The sequence below is a fragment of the Mesoplodon densirostris genome, chromosome 1 (genome assembly GCF_025265405.1).
Source record: "Mesoplodon densirostris isolate mMesDen1 chromosome 1, mMesDen1 primary haplotype, whole genome shotgun sequence".
NCBI lineage: Eukaryota > Metazoa > Chordata > Mammalia > Artiodactyla > Ziphiidae > Mesoplodon > Mesoplodon densirostris.
The window spans coordinates 53,360,475-53,380,752 of record NC_082661.1 but is presented as its reverse complement, the minus strand read 5'-3'; the positions used below and the strand labels follow the sequence as shown (position 1 = coordinate 53,380,752).

Below are 20,278 nucleotides of genomic sequence, written 5' to 3'. Positions count from 1 at the left end.
TCCAGTGTTGAGAATAAAACCGGTAACTTGTCCCTCACATAATTCTCGTCTGTCTGTCTGTCTCTGCCTCTGACTCTTTCTCTCTGTTCCTGTGTCTCTATCTCTCTGTCTCTGTATGAGGGGAGTGGATGCATGGGTGCAGTGGCAGGTGGATGAAATATTTACAGCAGCAGCATCCTGGGAGAGTATACTAAGAGTTGAGGAGCTGCTGAATGATTGCCACTTGGTGGCAGAGAACCATAGAAAAGTCAGGGAACTTATGCTTCTCTATCCCCAGACTTTTCTCTTCATTCCAGGAGAAATAAGTTTATGAAATATACATAAAAAGAGCATATACAACATAAGGGTACACCTTAATGAATAACGTGAAACAGGTTTGTACTCACCACCCAGGTTAAGAAACGAGACATTAGGAAGCTCCCTATGTGATCCTTCCTGATTGTAGTGCCTTCCTTTTCCAGAATCTAGTATTTCCCTTGCTTTTTCAGTTAATTTTTAACTGTCTCTGTTTGTGTCCTCATGAATATTAGTTTTGCCTCTTTTAGAACTTTATATAAATGAAATTATACTGTAAGTATTTCTCTGTGAATTGCTTCTTCCATTCAGCAATTTCTTTAAGGTTCTTTCGTATTTATGTTTAGTTCTGCTTCATTAATTTTCATTTTTGCACTGTCCAATTCTGTGAACAATTTCTTTCTTCATTTTATTCCTGATGTCCATTTTGTTTCTTTCCAGTTTTTTTTTTTTTTTTTTTTTTTGCTATGACAAATAATGTTGATATGAAGTTTTCCTGGTATACTTGTGTGAAAATTCTTCTGGAGTAACTAACTAGGAGTGGAATTTCTGAATCATGGGGCATAGAAATATTCCACCCTACAAATACCAAACTATTTTCCAAAATTGTTCAATCTGTTTCACTCCCTTCAAGTAGATGCTTTTTCTTCCATTGTTCTACATCTGAGCAACACTTCGTATTATCAAACTTCTTAATTTTTGTCATGTGATGGGAATCTAGTGATATTTAGTTGTGGTTTTATTCTGCATTTCAAAATCAGGAAATCAACATTGACACATTACTACCATTTAATCCTTAGAGCCTGTTCACCATTTGTCACGGTAGTGTCCTTTATAGCAGAAGCAGAAAGATCCAGTTTAGAATCACACATTGCTTTTAGCTGTCATGTTTCTGTAGATGTCTTTGAACTGTGGTACTTCCTCACTTTTTTCTGGACTTTGATGACCTTAATATATTTACTCTTTTGACCAATTCTCCTGATTATAACCAGCTTCTCACCACCTGTCCTGTGCAGTTGCCCTCCTCATCCCTCTAAGATTCTGAATCCCCATGCCTGGCTGCTCACCTGTGAACACCTTCCTCACCCTACTTGGGCTCTGACTCCTTGTCAGCCCCATGGGTTCTGACACCCCACACCAGTCTCCTCCTCCTGTGGATGCCTCTTCACTCTGCTTGGGCTTGATACCACGTGTCAGTTGATGCCTGCATGTGGATGCCCTCTTAGCCCTACTTGGGTCTGACACCTGGCACTGGGCCTTTTCCTGCATAGATGCCCTCTTCATGCTGCTTGAGTTCTGGTAGCCCTCTCCAGGCCCTCCTGTGGGAGTACACCTACCCCACTCAGCTTAGACTCTGACAGCCCAGACCAGGCTGCCCCTGTGTGCATGCGCCCTCCTCATTCTATTCAGGTTTGACACAGGAATCTTTCTTCCCCCATCCTTTGTGTGGATGCCCTTTTCACTCCTTTTGGCTCTGACATGTCTTGGTAAGCTGACCCCCTGCAGGGACATGTTTCTCAACCCACTTAGACTCTGAAACCCTATGCTGGGCTGTCGTTTTGGGTGGAGACTTATCTTTTTTTGTCTCACCTGATGGCTTATTCAAGAAGATAAAGGAAAGTGAGGAGGAAGAGGAAGCAAATTTTAAAAAATTTATTGACTTTATCAAGGTAGAATTTGTATTCAAGTAAAGTGTACCCATTTTAAGTATGCAGCTGGAGTTTTGATGAATAGACACAGTTGTGAAACCCCCAGCCCCACCATCAAGGTATAGAACACTGCTGTTGCTGCTGACATTCTCTCATGTCCCTTTGGAGTCAGTCTTCTCTCAAACCTGGCCCAGGCAGCCATTGCTCTGCTTTCTGTTACTAACGCTTTGTCCTTTCTAGAATTTCATCTAAAAGCTTTGTCTTCTTCTAGACCATCCAATGTGTGCTTTTTTTTTGTTGCTGGATTTTTTTACTCACCATAATGGCTTTGATACTCATCTGTGTTTTGTGAGTTTCATTCAGTACATTCCTTTTTACTGTTGAATAGCATTCCATTATACATGTATGCACCACAATTTCATTTTTATCCATTTACCTGTTGATAGACATTTGAGTTATTTTTAGTTGTGGGTTAATTGGGGTAATGTCGAATCTCTAGAATAATGATGAAAGTTAATAATGATAGATATATTCAAAAAATTAGAATTTGAATTTAGGCCATTTTTCCCACTTGTTTGTTGTGGATAAATTATCTTGGATAAATTAAATTACTTAAATTTCCTATGTCTAGACTTCCTCATAAAAGAAATAGAGATTATAATAGCTCCTATCTCAGGACTGTTACAAAGAAAGCATGAGGAAATTCAGATAAAGTGCTAAACATAGTGTCTGATGCATAGAAAGCAGTTAATAAGTAAGTGTTAGCTGTTATTTTACTGACAATAGCAACATCAACAAAGGTAAAAATGTGAAAGGTTTTTAATTGCTTGCATTGCTTACAGTTTTATGTAGCTGCCCAAAAAGCTAATTCCATTTACTTTAGTATCCATGTATTGTTATTTCATCATTCAGTATACTTTATTAAGCACTTGTTGAGTATCAAGGATTGTGGTAGTAATGAAGATAAAAAGAAAGAAGACATAATCCTGTCCTATATCTAGTGCATTGTTCTTAAAACTACACATTACAAATGGTTAGTGGGTTTTGAAATAAATTTTGTCCATCATAACTAGACTTTTTTCCTAATAAAGTAGAATGGTATAGAAACTATTAGGGGGCATCACGTACACATGATAAGGACAGATATTGTTTTGTGAAACTTGATTTTAGTGTGATATTTGTATCTCTCTGTCTGTCTGCTATCCACCTATCCATCCACCATCTTTTTTAGACACATGCATGCAAACATACACACACATGCATGCACACATATTCAAGTATATATGTACATGGTTATGATGTAAAATGTATTCCTTATTATGGGACATGGTCCAAAAAAAAAACCCTGCTCCAACAGGTAAACAGTACTATACTCAAGACTTCAAGGATAATAAATCAAAGGTTTAAATTGGAAATAATGAAATAACTACTGCATCAATAAAACATTAAATCATCAATAAATCTGAGAGATATTTGTGATGTTTTATAAAGAACCCTGCAAAACTTTGTATAAAAGATTTAGAGAAAATATTGATACTTATATTCTATAGGGAGGCTAAATATTATAAAAATTATCTTAATCCATGGATATTAATGTAGTAACCAAGACTACCTTATAGTCTAGGAGAACATATGAGTATTAAGTAACTGTAAGAATGATGTGTTGGCGTGTCACACTAACTTGACATCCAGGCTCCCTGGGATCAGTCTCCAGGTCCAACCCATGTAGGGATAGACTGGGCCATATGCAGGAACTTCTGGGGGACACACTGTAGTGTTAGGGTCCATCCAGCTCCTAAACAGAGTTGCTAATTCCCCTGAAGCCGGATTTCATGGGAACTCCTTAGCCTTTCTCTCCAAGGCATTGCCAGGGAGTCTAGTCCATGGGAGGCACATGGGAGACCTCTATCTCCCACGGTGGGGGTGTGAGGAGTGGGTGTTGGGTGGCTGGGAAGAACAATGTGTTTGAAAGAGCAAAGATAAGATACAATCTGAGTGTGTGATTAGAGCCCGTAGTTTTTCCTGGTACTGTTGGTAGATGTAATACAACTTCAGCCAAAATCACAACAGTTTTATTCTAGGGATTAATCAAAATGACTCCAAAATTGTTAACACCAAAGTATAAGGTTTGTGTACATTAAGAAAGACAAAAAGAGAAGGAGGGAAAAACCCTTTAGAGCAGGTTATAATATTGACACAAATAGAAACATAGAGCAGTGGAAGAGAATAGAAAACCCAGAAATATGTGCTGAAGTATGTACTAAAATCATTTGGACACAGAAGGGTTTTGAAATAAATGTTGAGAAAAACTCAGTAGTATAGAAGGAATTATTTAATTTCTTGTTTTATATTATAGTAAACTCAGGTGGTTTGAAGAGTTAAATTTTTTTTTTTTTTCGGTACGTGGGGCCTCTCACTGTTGTGGCCTCTCCCGTTGCGGAGCACAGGCTCCGGACGCGCAGGCTCAGCGGCCATGGCTCACGGGCCTAGCCGCTCCGCGGCATGTGGGATCTTCCCGCACCGGGGCACGAACCCGTGTCCCCTGCATCAGCAGGCAGACTCTGAACCACTGCGCCACCAGGGAAGCCCTAAATATTTTTTTTTTTAATGTAGAAAAAGTAGAAGAAATCTACAACTAATATTTTTAAGTGACAAAAGAAACCTATAGAAAAGGATATCCTGAGTCAGATATGTACAAATTAAATAATTAGGTTTAATAAAAAAAAAGTTTAAACAAGATATTTGTAAGTAAGGTTTGCTTAGAATATTACAGACTTTACCCATATATAACAATGTTCTAGTCAATTTGAATGCTGGGGAGATTTTTCTGTTTTGGAAATGTCTTTGCCCCAAACCATCTGTGAGGATCAACTCATCTTTGAAACACTTATTGAAAATCAGGCTTTGTGACTCCATATCTTTAAAATCTTTACAAATGTAGCTTGAATCATTAGATTTTAAGTCCCATAGGTGAATTACAGTATTACTCAAAAAACTATTCTCAGCGCACACATTCTGTGATGTGATGTTCACCGTATAGACTTTTGTTTTTTAAAAAAGTGAGTTTTGAAAATGAAAAAAATCTCTCCTCTTCCTCTACTCCCTTTCCTAGGATGCCTCTTGTGATTGTGTTGTAGCATATCTGAAACACAAGGCAGTTTTGTTGACATCACTGATGCTGCTTGTCAGCAGAGATTGGTCAGTGCTGCCAAACCTTTTGGTTAGTCATTTCAAATGTCCATGTCCATTGCAGCTGCTCTGCAACTCATAGGAAGATCCCAGTTTTTGCAAACTCATGGAAGAACCACTTGGGTAAGATGGAGTTTGTTATAGGGTTTTCCAACAAGTTAATATGTGAAGAGTTTAATATTAGAACAAAAGTTTACCTTTCTGCTTTGTCAAAAAGAAAAGTGGTATCTTTTTGAATCTTTAGTAAAATGCTAATGACATAGGAGTTAATCAACTTAAGGTTAATTGCATTCAGAGTTCAAAAATCCTAACTAGAACCCACTTCGCTTAGTAAAGCAGCCAGAATACTTCGATAATCAGTTAACTATGAATTGCTTACTTTTGTGCAGTGGTGTTTTATAGTTTTTATGTATTATTTTTGTATCTATGTATTTATTAAATATGTTTATGTAAAATCCTTAGAACAGTTCCCAGCGCTGGTCAATAACTGTTAGCTCCTTAGTATGTGTAGTATGAAGCATGAAAATTGCATGCATGGTTGTTATTCAGTGTTTTTAAAAAGAGAATGTTTTCTGTACATTTTATTCTTTTCCCCCCTCTAATGCTTAAAAAAACTTGTCTCAAAATGTTTCCTAATGTCTCAAAATGTTTGACCTGAACACTTTTCATCCTAGTCAAGGTTTTATAGCGAGTACTACCATTATTTAGGGTCAAAGTTATTTGGAGGGTAGGTGGTTTTATTATTGATTGATTTGGAGATTATATTCATGATCTTTAAGCTCTTGTGCTTTGATGGAAATAATAGCTTTTTCCTTCTTTGATCTCTTGAGTCTAGACTACTAGTCTGTTAAAAAAAAATTGGAAGGCTTTTTTATTTCCTTTGAGACATAGAAATAACTTAAACATTAATGACTCCCAATTGTCTTGGGCTGTACTATAAATTTATTTTATTTAGAAGAATTTTTTCAGTATTGAAAAACATTGGTTTGGAATATGAGGCTTGCTTTTTAATTATTTTCTAATTTTAGTACATTAATAGTAAAGAATAATATCTATATGATATAAATTCTTTGGAATGTGTTGATATTTCCTTTGTGTTGGAAAACTTTTCCTTGGCCAAATAGTAAATATTTTAGCCTTTTCAGCTGAGGGGCAAAATTGATGTTGTTATGTAGATATTAATAAAATCATTTAAAATGCAACCATTTTAAAATGTAGAAACCATTTTTAGCTCATGGATTGTAATAAAAATGGCAGTTGACTGGAGTTGTCCTGTGGACAATAGTTTGTTAACTGACCCCTGGCTTGGAGCCTGGTCAGTTTTTGTGACTGTTCTACGTTTGTTTGAATAGGATATATATTCTCTGTGTTTTATGTAGTGGTATATCTATTATATTAATCTTTTAGTATCTTTAGGCTATTTTATTAGGTATATAAATCTTTATGATTGGCACATCTTCTTGGTGGATTGTTCCTGTGGTCATTAATTAAAGCCTTTCTTTATCCTCGTTAATACTTTTCATCTTTAATTATACCTTAATTATAACCCCGTGTGTTATAATAATATTGCTGTGTCAGCTTTATTTTCCTTGGGATTGTTGAGATTTATCTGGTGTTTCTCTCTTTTTGTTTGCTTTTGTTTTATTAGTCAGGCCTTACATTAGTTTTCTAGGGCTGCCATAACAAAGTACCACAAGCTGGGCAGCATAAACGACAGAAATTTATTCTCTCAAAGTTCTAGAGGCTAGACATCTGAAATCAAGATGTCATCAGGGCCGTGTGTTCTTTGAGGCTCTAGGAGAGGAACCTTCCTTGCCTTTCTAGCTTCCGGAGGTTGCTGGCAATCCTGGCCATTCCTTGGCTTGTAGATGCATCACTCCAGTCTGCTTCCATCTTCACATGACCCATGCTTCCAAATTTCTGTCTTCTTACAGGGACACCAGTCATATTAGATTTAGGCCCCACCCTAACCCGTTATGACCTCAACTTGAATATATCTGCAAAGATCTATTTCCAGATGAAGTCATAGTCACAAGTTCTGGGTTAGATGAATTTCTAGGGGGACACTATTCAACCTGTTACAGTTCTATTGAGGTATAATATACATGCAGTAAAATTCAGTCTTTTTTGTTGTACAGTTCTGTGAGCTTTGACAAATGCATGCAGTTGTGCAGCTATTATAATCACACTTGAAAATTTCTTTTTTTTTTTTCCTTTAAAGTCAATCCCTATATCCACTGCTAGCTCCTGGCAACCACTGATCTGTTTTATGTCTCTGCAGTTTTGCCTTTTCAAGACTGTCACATGCATGGACTTGTATATTTTTTAGTCTTTGGAGTCTGGCTTTTTTTACTTACTGTAATGCATTTCAAATTCAGTCATGCTGTAACATGTACCAGTAGTTTCTTCCTATTTATTACTGAGTAGTATTACACTGTATGCATATATCATAGTCTGTTTATCTGTTTACCAGTTGAAGGATATTTGTGTCTCTTTCCAGTTTTTGGCAATTATGAATAAAGCCATTGTAAATATTCATGCACAAATTTTCATGTGAGGTTGTTTTCATTTCTCGCCTTGGGGTGGGGATTGCAAGGTTGTATGGTATGTATATATTTAACTTTTTAAGAAATTGCTGAACTGTTTTCCAAAGTGGTTATATGATTTTGTATTCCCACCAGCAATTAATGAAAGTTCCAATTGTTTTGCATCCTTGTCCACGCTTGGTATTGTCAATATTTTTCAAAAGCCGTTCCCATAGGTATACGTTGGTATCTCACTGTTTAATTTGCATTTGCATAATAACTAATGATATTGAGCATCTTTTGTATGCTTATTTTCCAATTGTATATCTTCTTTGGTGAAGTGTCTATTCTTTTGCCTATTAACAAAAATTTTGTCTGTTTTACTGATTTTTGATAATTCTTTATATATAAGTTCTTTATGAGGTATAAATGATGAGATAAATGAATATTGAAAAAATGGAATGTGCTTTTTGGGAAAGTATTTACAATTGTGAGTTAATGAAGTCAGTTAAAAACCCTAGACTTACACATTATCATTATTTTTGTTGTTGCTATTGTTAAAAGCCACTTTATAAATGCCTTTTGCCTTTTTTGCAGTTTTGCTAATGATTTTGCAATTGTCAAAAAACCTGCTTTTGGTTTTATTGATTTCTGTTTCTTGATTTTCAGTTTCATTAATTTCTGTTCTCTATTATTTTTGTCTGTTTGTTTTGGCTGTAATTTGCTCCAGTTATGGAGTTGACACCTTTGCTTTAATATAAGTATCTCATACAATAATTTTTCCTTCTAAACACTGCTTTAGTTGCATTCCACAAATTTTGATATGTGGTGACTTCATTTTCCTTCCATTCAAAATATTTTCTCATTTACTTTGGGACTTCTTCTTTTGACCCACAGATCAAAGAAATTTGTTATTTACTTTCTAAGTGTTTGAAGATAATTTTTCTGTTATTGATTTCCAGTTAAATTCCCTTATGTTCAGAGAGCACATTCTATTTTCTCTTCTTTTAAATTGAGCTTCTCAAATATGTAGGTTCATGTCTTTCACCAGATATGAGGTGTATTTTCCATTATTTCTTCAAATATTTTTCTGCCTCACACCCTTCCTTCTGTGACTTCAATGATATGAATATTAGCTCTTTTGTTATTGCCGCACAGCTCCTGCAGCAGGCTCTGTTTTTTTTCTCTTCATTGTTCAGAGTGGATGATTTATGTTGATCTGTCTTCAAGTTCACTCTGTTACCTCAAATGCTGAAATTTAGTCCATCTAGTGCATTTAAAATGTTTGGTTATTGAATCTTTGCAGTTCTAAAATTTTCATTTGTTTCCACTTTGTATATTCTGTCTTTGCTGAGACTTTCTCCTTCCATTCCCTTTAAGATTTCATCCTTACTTTTGGAGAATTTTTATAATAGCTCTATTAAAATCTCTTCTAATTAAAATTTCAACTTCTCTTTTATTTTGTAGTTGATGTTTGTTGATTATCTTTTTCTGTGTGAGTTGAGATTTTCTTTGTTGTTTTTACATTGAGTAATTTTGGATTACATTTTGATGTTCGAATGTTGTGTTGTGAGACTCTGGATCTTGTTTAAATCTTATGGAGAATATTGGTTTTTTTTTAGAGCAGACAAATGATCTGGTTGGGGTCAGACTGCAAGTTCTAATTAGCCACCTTTGGATTGTGATTGTAATATCAGTTGTTTCCAAAGCCTCTGCCATGCTTGCCACGTCTGTTTTGAGTGTACACCTTCCAAAGGCTAGCTTGGGACCTGGGCATAGTCTTAGTTTATTTCTCAAAGTCTTTGAAATGCTATTTAGGATCAGATCCGAGCAACTGTGGTGCTCAGGAGTGGTGAACCTAGTAATTTACATACAACTTCCTGGAGTCATTTTCTTTACGACTTCCTGGTATTTTCTATTTCCCTGGGCTCACCTTTTTATTCCTGTACAGTGAAAACTGATGTATTATTTTTCCTGTTCTGCTTCTTCCCACAACTACCCCCATGTCCAAGGCAGTTGAGTTTATGTTGTCTCCTCTTCTTCGAGGTTCCTGCTCTGCACTGGGCGGGAAGTTATTGTGGATGTTGGGAAATAAGTCAAATTTTACAGTCCCTTTTTTCTCAAATATATACTTGTTTGTAGGACTGGCCCTGTTTTTATATGTCAAGGCAGAGATAAACTTTTTACTGAGAGGAATCTTGTAAAATTTCTTTTTCTTTTTTTAAAAATATTTTTAAATGTTTTCTGAGAACATTTGTTCTTCATTAGAATGTTACATTCTCTCTCAGGTCAAATTCTTAATGTCTGTATGGCATCACCAATAAAAATGTAATTTATCTCTGCTGGAAATTTGACAACTGCTAATACTTCACTGTCAATCACTATTAACCTGTTGAATTTTTCTAAATACTCATTCCTAGGCCCCATTGCTAGAGATTCAGATTTTATAGGTATACAGTACAATAAGTAAAGAAGAAAATGATCTACATACTTATGTCTCCTATTTTAGCACTCCTGTTTCAATACAGGACATTTCCATGGTCTGGGAGATTTCCTTCAGGACACACAGGTCTGAGGAAGGTTGCTATGGCAGTACTCCTTGAAGGTTGTTGACTCAGTGGGTGTCCCAAGGCAGCTAGGTACCATCTGAACAAATAAGGTATCGAGCTGCAGTTGTACTGCCTTGGTCAGGGACTCAGTCCCTCACCATCATCCCAGGCGTATTCTTTTCTGGTTCATCTTTCTTAAGGTTGTCCATGAATCGTTGAACATGCCATTTTTCAGCTGGTTATTCCTAAACCACTTCAGCAAGGGGTAGGACATAATACTATTCTGTCATTTTTTAAAAACTGGGTTTAAGGACAAAAATTTAATTTTCTCACATTTTTAAATTGAGGTATAGCATACATTCAGTAAAGTGCTTAAGGTGTACCAGTCTTAAGTGTAAAGCTTGTACTTTTCATTTGTATGTATGCATGTAACTGCCATACAGACGAGACATAGAACATTTCCAGCATGCTTATGGATTATGATGCACTTTACTGTCAATAACCCCTTTCCCCTGAGTCACCCACCGTTCTTCTGATTTGTAGCACCATAAATTAGTTTTGCCTTTTCTCAAACTTCATATAAATAGAGTCACGCAATATGTCTCTAGTATTTTTAATCAAATGATTTTTGTGGTCAAACCTTTTTGAGCCATTTAATATTATTGTTTCTGACTCCTTTATACTCAGAACACCACAGCTGATTCAAATCAGATTTAATTTGACTTTTATTTTTCATAGATGAGGTAGTCTTAAAATTTTTAAGGAAATTTCCCATATTCCTTTTCCCACTTTAAAACTTTCAGTGGCTTTCTGCATCATCGACTTGTATAGTGTATGTTATTTATTCCCACAAAATATTCTTTTCTGAGCTCTGTTGTTTCCTGTTCCAGATTTCTTTCTACCAGTGCATAGAGATGAAAAGGAGATTTCTAAAATCTTATTTCCTGTTTGCCATGCTTATATTTGGCCTGGGGTGAATTCAGGTTGAACTCGGTGTCTGCAGTTAATTGTATTAATCTTACGTTTTCTTTTTCTTCTTTCTGACAGCATGATGGAAGTGGTTCATTGCATGATGTTCAACTCTCCTTGTCATCTAGTCCAGAACCAGAAGATGGTGATCAGATATACAAGGTATGATGACTAGGTAGTCATGCTGAATTTTTCAAAAAAAATTTTTTATTACTAAAATTATAAAGCAATAATAATTAAAACATTTAATAATAAATATATTAAAACCTGCAGCTTTGCTGTCTTGGGTTTTAATCAGATTTCTTTTAACTTTTACTACCTTATTAAGTTAAAATGATATCACTGTGGTGCTTTAATTTGAGTTTATCAGTTGGATAATCATCTGTCCCTGTATTAATATTGGTACAGGATTCTTTTTAAAAAAATAAAAATCATTAAATTCTTTTTTTATAATTATGAATAACAGTTTTTAAAATATGACTACCAACAAAAATTAAAACAGTTAATAGGTACTTCTCATTATATAATCACAACATTGAAGAAATATTAATGAAAATGACATTAATTTATTTTTTTCATGTTTAATGATATAATTATAGAATGCAGATGCAGGTTAGTGTTTGAAGGTATATTTTTTTTATAGTTCTCATCTTGAGGTCTATTTTTAGTTGAAGAAAGCTCTTTTTGTTTTTTGCATCTACCTGAATCACATATTTACTTCTTAAGCACATACAGGTATTCTTGATGTCTTTCATGTTTCCAAGTAAAATTATTGTTTGCTTTCACATTCTGTTTTCAAGGTATGGTAGTCAGTGTGTACTACTTATCTGTAGTAACAACCTCAAAATATTGGTGGCTTACAATAACAAAAGTTTATTTCTTGTTATTTCTCAATATGTTGCATTTTGGTTGTAGATGAATGGGACTTCACGTGTCCTCTTCATTCTGAGATCCAGGCTGAAGGATCAGCCCTTATCCTGGGACATGTTTTTTGTACCTGAGGGAAAGCATTGGCATAATAACATTGGATTCTGCTTGGATGTAACATATGTCGTTTCCAAAACAGGTCAAGTGGCCACACTTGGTATTAGGGGTCAGAGAAGCGTAATTTTCTCATAGGATGTGGAGTGACCTATTGGGAACAAATTTGTGTATAAAACACAAAATCAAAAGAATATAGGATAGTAGTCACATCTGGTTATCTAATCTTGGCTTTTCAACATGTTACCTACCTGTTCTTATATAAATTTCTTCCTGTCTCTGGGCTTCCATCCTATTGTGAGTATAATAATAGGTTTGCAGTAGGACATCTCTTTTTAAAAAACTTTTACTTGCATACTCAATTGAGAACCATTGATTTAGATGATTTCTGATTATCTCAGTTTTTTTAAGTTTTGTGACTGATATTTTAAAAGTAAAGTTGACTTTTTTCCTGAATTCTTTTTTTGTGAAAAGTTTTTTACATGTAAAGAAATTCTTTTAAAAAAAATTTAATTCCAACTTTTTAATAGAATTAATGTCTTCATTTTGTCCATCTTCCTTTACAGAGTTTGTCTATTAATTTAATACTACATGATAGACATATCATGTATTTATTTCTTGTCCCCAATGCCTTCCTTTCAGGCAGATCATTCCTAGTCTTTCTTCCTTCTTTCCAAGGTGAGATGCAATAGCTCACACTGTCTCAGCCCAGTACACTAGACTGTCCTTCACTTTCATCAGCAAATCCCCAAGTATGTCATCTTCTTATTCAGGATGGTTTCGCAGTTCAGTTTCAAATGATACAAATATGGTGACTTATACCATTACAATTTTAGGGTCTAAAATCTACACTGGACCTGCCATGTCTAAAATCTTTCCTTTATCTCAGGACAGCTGTCTCTCCCGTTCCCTTGATGAGCTGTTCCAGACATTGGCCACTCTCCTCAGCCTCTTTCTCAGCTACTCTTCTCAACTTCTGCAGGTAGCCTTGTGTTTTTCAAGCAAGATCTTCTGCTGCCTGCCTTCTGACTTAGTCTGTGTCTATGTCACTCTCAATCACTTTGTTCCAGTTGTAGGGAAAAGTGACCGCTGTGCTGTGGAAGACCACCCTTTCTTCTCGTGTCCTGGACTCTCCTGCTGCAGTTAAAGACCTCCTCTCTCATCTCTCTTCAGTGTGCTTTCTCAACTTCCCCTTCATCCTCACCTTATAAATTTCTGTATCTTACCTATCCTAAATTCAGTAAATCGAATAAACCTTTTCTTGACTCTCCTTAAACTACCTTTCCAGTTAATGTGGAAACTTGGGAAAATAGACATTTGGCATGGCCTTTGTCCTACAAGCTTTATCCCTTGGTTTTTGTGTCACTTCTGTCTGAATTCCCTATATACCCCTTAACATCGCCCCCCTCCATTTTCTTTGTAGGTTCCTTTTCTTCTTTAGAATGTAGATATATCTTTAGTCCAGTCCTCATCAAACTTTCTACTGTCATGATTTCACATATAACATATATATTGATAACACATAAAATCAGTCTCTCTCATACTTGGTAATCCAGTTGTCCACTGGACATTTCCACTGTGTGTCCCACTCACAGGTGGAACACCTCTAACACACCTCTCAAGAGGTGTGTGTACCTCTAGCAATGTATTTAAAACTCAAAAATATTCCTCATTGGGGAATTCCCTGGCAGTCCAGTGGTTAGGACTCAGCGCTCTCACTGCCAGGAGCCCAGGTTTGATCCCTACTCAGGGATCCCATGAGCTGCACGATGCTGCCAATATACATATATATATTTCTCTTTGGACATATTTCTCCTCCTTCTTTCTCTGTTTCTATTTACTATATCATCTAAGCTAGAAATGGAGATGTCACTCTTGACTACTTCTCTGTGCTCTTCTCTCACATACAGTGAATTGCCAACATCTCCTTTTCTCCTGTTTCTTCTCCTCCCTATTATCACTCTCTTGGGTCAGGCCCCTGCTCTTACCTGGCATATTACAACATCTTGATAACCAGTTTCCTAGCCTAGTTTTGTTGTTGTCCTGGTCAAGTATATCCTCCAAACAGCTGTCAAAGCCATCTCAAATGCAGATCTATCTGTTACTCCCTGGCTGAAGCCATGCTTGTTGTTCAGGCCCTCTATGATCTGGCCCTTGCCTAATTTACTGACCACATTGCTCCCCACTGTACACCACAGCCTTCATGTGACAGCATCACTGCTTGTAATTCTCCAAATATGCTAATGCTTGTCCCCATCTCTGTATCGTCTTATAGAATCCCTTACCCTAAAATACAAAGCCTGCCACACTTTGTGTCCTTAGAACTTTTTACTTATCCTTTAAGACTCCACTGGAATTAGCCATTTCCTGATGTGTTCTTCTTTGCCTGTCTTTATGTGTAAAATCCTTAGAGCAGTGCCTATTCTAAAGTAAGTGCTATATGCATGTCGGCTATAAATGTTATTACCATATTGTGTTTTGATTTCAGCTTTGAGTCCATTTCCTCCAGCACCAGCAGAACCTAGCCATGACTGAATGATGGCTGTGTAGTGTTCCATCAAGTCGCTTACTGCATTGTATTTCAGTTGTCCTCTTACAGGACAATTCTAAATTTGTAACTTTAAGAGAATATCTTATTATAGGTTTTCTCGTACTTAGGATCATTTCTTTGGCATAGGGTTTGGATAACTGAATCAGAGAATGCAAGTAATTTTTATGACTTTTGTATATACAGGCATACGTTTGTCCAGAAACGTCAGTTGTTATGTCTGATAATGTACCATTTTTTCTGCAGTCTTGTTAATCACATTGAGTATTTCTCCCCCAATTTAATACCTGTAAAACAATACCTTTAATACTTTAATTTGTATTTCTTCAATAAGTCAAATAGAACATTTTTCCAGTTATATGTATATTTGTGAGAACTGACTATTTGTCTATTGGGGCCTAGAAGTGATCTTATATGTTTGAACAGTCTCCTAATATACTTGAGTTATAAATTCTTTGTCATATTAGCATAGGTTTTCACCAGCTTTTAACTTTAATGTTAATTGTATAGATGCTTTAAATTTTTATATAATCAAATATATTTATCATTTCTTAATAGCTTAATTTGCCACTTAGTTTAAAAATATGTCCTTCATGGGGCTTCCCTGGTGGCGCAGTGGTTGAGAGTCCGCCTGCCGATGCAGGGGACACGGGTTCGTGCCCCGGTCCGGGAAGATCCCACATGCCGTGGAGCGGCTGGGCCCGTGAGCCATGGCCACTGGGCCTGCGCGTCCGGGGCCTGTGCTCTGCAACGGGAGAGGCCACAGCAGTGAGAGGCCCGCGTACTGCAAAAAAAAAAAAAAAAAAAAAAAAGTCCTTCATGATTTGCAGTCCATCTTTTTTTTTTAGTCTTGATTTATTATTTTTTAAAGTCCCTAAACTCTTTAAATTCAACTGGAAGTCATTTTTATATATAATAATTAGTTTTTCCCAATTGTGGTATACATACAGCATTTAAAAAAATATTTTCTTCCCTATGTTTCTTCCCCATTGCGATGCTTATTTGATATGTGAAAGCCTTCATAAAATGTCTGTTTCCAATCTCTTGTTAATGAGACTGCAATATTGTTTTTTGTTCCCAATGTATCTGAAGAAGAGTGTGTACTTTGCTCATGACCAACACATTATAATTATTTGCTTACTTACTTTTCTCTCTGGAAAGATGTATCATTCACATATATATTCTACAGGTTATCCCTGAACAACACAGTTTTGAACTGCATGAGTCCACTTACATGCGGATTTTTTTCAATAATATATACTGTGGTACTACACCGATCTGCAGTTGGTTGAATCCAAGGATGTGAGCCTTGTGGATATGGAGGAACTGTGGATGTCAAGGGCCGACTAAAAATTATACCCAGATTTTTGACTTTGCAGAGGTTCGGTGCCCCTAACCCCTGCTTTGGTGCCCCAACCCCTGTGTTGTTCAAGGGTCAACTGTAATTTCCTTGCTTGCATTACTTCATCAGTATATATTTCTGGATAATTGAATAGCAGTAAACAAAATGGGCTAACTATAGGGTAATGATACCTTATACTTGGAAATGTAACTGGATTCCTACTAACCTTGACAATAGGTTTCTCTTAATACTATTAGGAATTTCTTATAGACTAAGTTGACAGGGTATTTACTCTTTGATTTAGGCAGTTCTCATGAAAGTAGTTCATGGAAAAGGAATCTTCCTTGTTATCCTTCAGGCACATTTATCTTTCTGCTGATTTCTGAACCAGCCATGAAATGACTCTGTGCCTTTAATTACACAGTTTTCTCTACTTGTGGCCTTCATTTCCTCTGACAGGCAACTCTTATACATGCCTTGAAATCTAGCTGAAGTTACTGTTTTGTGTGTAATTTATTTTACTACGTGGCCTAGTTCCCAATTTTCTTGTCTGTAAAATGGGGATAATAGTACCTACCTCAGGGTTGCAGTTGGAATCAACTACTTAGATACCTAAAAGGTATTTAGATCTTAGCACCTGATTAATACTCAATGAATGTTAGCTGTTACTGCTATTATTGTTCATTGTTTACGTGTCAGGCTCCTTAGACTATGAATTCTTAGAAGACCAAAATGGGTTTTTTTTTAAATGGATTAATAGCTGGCATATTTAAGAAGAATTTTCCCCTTAAATAAACAACCAGTTCATTACTCAGTCTTCATCATTGATTTAATGCTTCTCATTAGTGTTTTTAAATACAATTAAATACTTCATGTTAAATTTTTTAAAATATTTCAGAATGAAGATTTATTAAATGAAATAAAACAACTTAAAGATGAAATAAAGAAAAAAGATGAAAAAATCCAACTATTAGAACATCAGCTTGTAAGTATTATAGTGTAGTATGTAAAGTGCAGGCCTTCCAAACTGGGCAATATGTATATTTTTAATAAAACTAACCAGAATTGAAACTGGATTTTATTTTTAGCTTTTGAGGTTGCACTATTGTATTATTTTTAAGTTACATGCACTCTTAAAGTATGTGGTTTAACTTTCAATCTAAATAATAAGTTTTCAAGGTGAAAAACTCAATCCATTTTCAGTTGCCTCTGTTTTGAGTATTTGAACTTCACCAATTTACATTCATGTTGTTGAGGAATGAAACTGGGTGTTTAGTCTTAGGAATCTGAATGGCTGTCTGTTAGAATGGCTGTTCTAAAAAAAATGTTTCTTGCCCATGGATGATACTGAGTGATCTCTCAGAGATATGTCTGAATCTTTATAATTTTATAATTGTTATGATATCAAATGTTAGTTCCATATGAAAACTGTATGTGCTGTTTCTTGAATTTAATTATAATTTGGTTTGTAATAATAAAAGTCCAGGATAACAAGAATATAATGGCATAACAATCACAAGAGGCCAAAGAAAATCTTTGTTGGAAGTCAAAACTTGTTTTGACATAGCAAAGCAATGCAGCAATATGGAGGAGTAATCTCACTCAGAATATAAAGGATATAATATATTGAGCTCTGAGCCATTGGGGTCAGATCAGAGATCCACCTTATGAATAAATAGTAAGAACAGATGGATCAGATGTTATGATTAAGGGTATCAGAAAACTTATGAATCTGAAAAAAGAATAACTGAATATTGCAAATTGAGGGCCTACCAAGTATAAGATTAAAAAGGAAAAGAGTAAGACCAGTGTTTGTATTTAAAAACTAAAGACAAAACCCAACCCAACCAATTTTTAGGGAGAAGACAAGGTACTTTTAGGAAATTAAGCTTCAAATTTTGCAAAAATCTATTACAGAGCACAAAAGTTGTATCTAGTGCACTTTAGAAAAAACGGTTATGACCCTCACATTTTATAGCTAAATGCATTTTTATTTATATACAAAGATACATTCTCAGACCTTTAGCATATTGAAAAATACGCCACCCAGTTATCTTTGTAAAATTATTTAATAATGCATCCCAAATGCTTGAGAGAGAAATGTAAAAATAACTCAAGAAGTAAAGATTAAAATGAATAAGTGGGGCCTCCCTGGTGGCGCAGTGGTTGAGAGTCCGCCTGCCGATGCAGGGGATACGGGTTCGTGCCCCAGTCTGGGAGGATCCCATGTGCCGCGGAGCGGCTGGGCCCGTGAGCCATGGCCGCTGAGCCTGCGCATCCGGAGCCTGTGCTCCGCAACGGGAGAGGCCACAACAGTGAGAGGCCCGCATACCGCAAAAAAAAAAAATAAATAAATAAAATAAAATAAAATAAAATAATAAAATAAAATGAATAAGTGGTGAAATGAAAACCATCTTTAGAGAGATTAGGTGGGATAAACTTCCCAACTACTAACAGGAGAAAACTTAATGCTCATTATTTAATCTTATGTAATTATATATCATTTAATGTTAAAAAAATTTAATTAAAACATGTTTAGAAATAAAAAATTTTTAATTAAAAATTTAAATTGCTATTAATTTTTGTAAATATTTAGATGAAATAAAATAGGTTTGAGAAAAGAGATAAGGGATATGCTGAAGAAGTCAGTAGTACTGAATTGTTTATCTACAAATGGGTATCTAAAATTATTCTTTTTATATACTCAGATAAATTAAAATGTTTGTGAAATGCTTTAAGATAACTAATAGTAGATTAGAATAATGTATCTTGCAAAAGGTGAAAGTAAAAAGACATCTAAAGTAGAGAAATACCAAGGACGTCTAAAAACAGCAGAAGTAAAGTGACAGAAATTAGACCAAATGTAATAAATATAATAGTAAATGCAAACGGCCTTATCTCATGGAGAGAGCTTTGTTGAGGATTTAAAGCAAAATACATTAATTTCTTTGTATGAAGGAAATTTAGATAAAGTAAAACAGCACAATAATGCTGAATATAAAAGGTTGGGTGAGACAGAATAAAGTTATTCTCATCTAAAAAACTGAAGTTGAAGTATTAAAATTAGAAGAAGAAATCTAAGACTGAAAAAATTATGAAAAGAGGTCACTTTAGATTGATATATGATTAATAAATAATGAAAGATATAGCTTTTTATGCTGAGAAGTTTTAATAGTGTTCTTTTTAACTTCAGTGTGCCTCTTTAAAAAATAAGAAATGTTCTCTTCCTAGCTGAAATATTATCATCTTTAACCAGTTAATAGTAATTTTTTAATATTTTCTAATATCCAGTCCGTATTCAGATTTCCACAGTTCTAAAAATATCCTGTACATTTGTACATTACATCTAGTTATTCCTTAAGTCTCTTTTACTTTAGAATTATTCTTTTTTTATTGTACTGATTTACTGAAGAGACTGGGCCAGTTATCCTTAACAATATCTCACCTTACAAATAACTTTTAGAAAGGTTTTAGAAATATCTAAGAGAATCCTAAAGAAAGGAAGAAAAGCAAAGAAAAGTGAAAACATTACTCTTTAGCGATATGTGCTTCGAAATTCTCTGTATTTAATACATTAAACTTAGAAATCATATTTATCTTGGAAGATCCCATCACCTACCTTTAGTTTAGTTGTGGAACTGGAAAGTCACTTGTTCAAATCAAGAGAATTTAAAGAGATATAAACCACTGAAAGTAGAGATAGGTAAGAGCATTTTTCAGATTACCAAAATTAAAATTGCCTTTCTCTTTACAATTTTTTTCTTTCCTTGTATCCCTAATTTACTCTTCTTAAAAATAGCAAAATGACATCAGAGGAGCCATGGAATAGGAATTAGATAACTTTTCATCAGTATTAATTAGCTGAATCTCTTGTCTTCAGTATTAATTAGCTGAATGACATTGGCAGTTTCCATCAGTCTCTAGTGCTTTCTTTATCAAAAATGTGACGTTTTTTTCTAGATGATTTCAGTCTTTTTCCATTTCTAGCTTTCTATACTTTTTATCTTTTTTCAAAAATAGGCACTCAGCTCTAACCTATGTTTACATGCAAACTCTAAGAAAAATATAGCGACAATATGATGTGTTAAATTCATATTTTGTGTGAAATATACAGGTATAAAATCAGATTGTAGTGCTCCAGAAATGAAACTGAAAGGTATAGAGACATGATTATTTGAACCTTATTCCAGAATGCTGAGAATGCCCATTTATTTTCATCTTAGTGTACTAGT

General features: G+C 35.1%; 1 protein-coding gene across 9 annotated transcripts in view; it reads left to right on the top strand.

Moving 5' to 3' along the window:
• CCSER2 (coiled-coil serine rich protein 2) overlaps positions 1 to 20,278 on the top strand; it is a 146,779-nt gene that overhangs the window by 98,056 nt on the left and 28,445 nt on the right. For 8 of the 9 annotated variants that reach the window (XM_060103359.1, XM_060103394.1, XM_060103377.1 and 5 more), the window contains 2 exons: positions 11,254 to 11,337; positions 16,945 to 17,031. In XM_060103359.1, coding sequence (XP_059959342.1) covers positions 11,254 to 11,337; positions 16,945 to 17,031 — 171 coding nt within the window. The remainder of the gene's footprint in view (positions 1 to 11,253; positions 11,338 to 16,944; positions 17,032 to 20,278) is intronic. The other variant, XM_060103404.1, reaches the window with a different exon arrangement.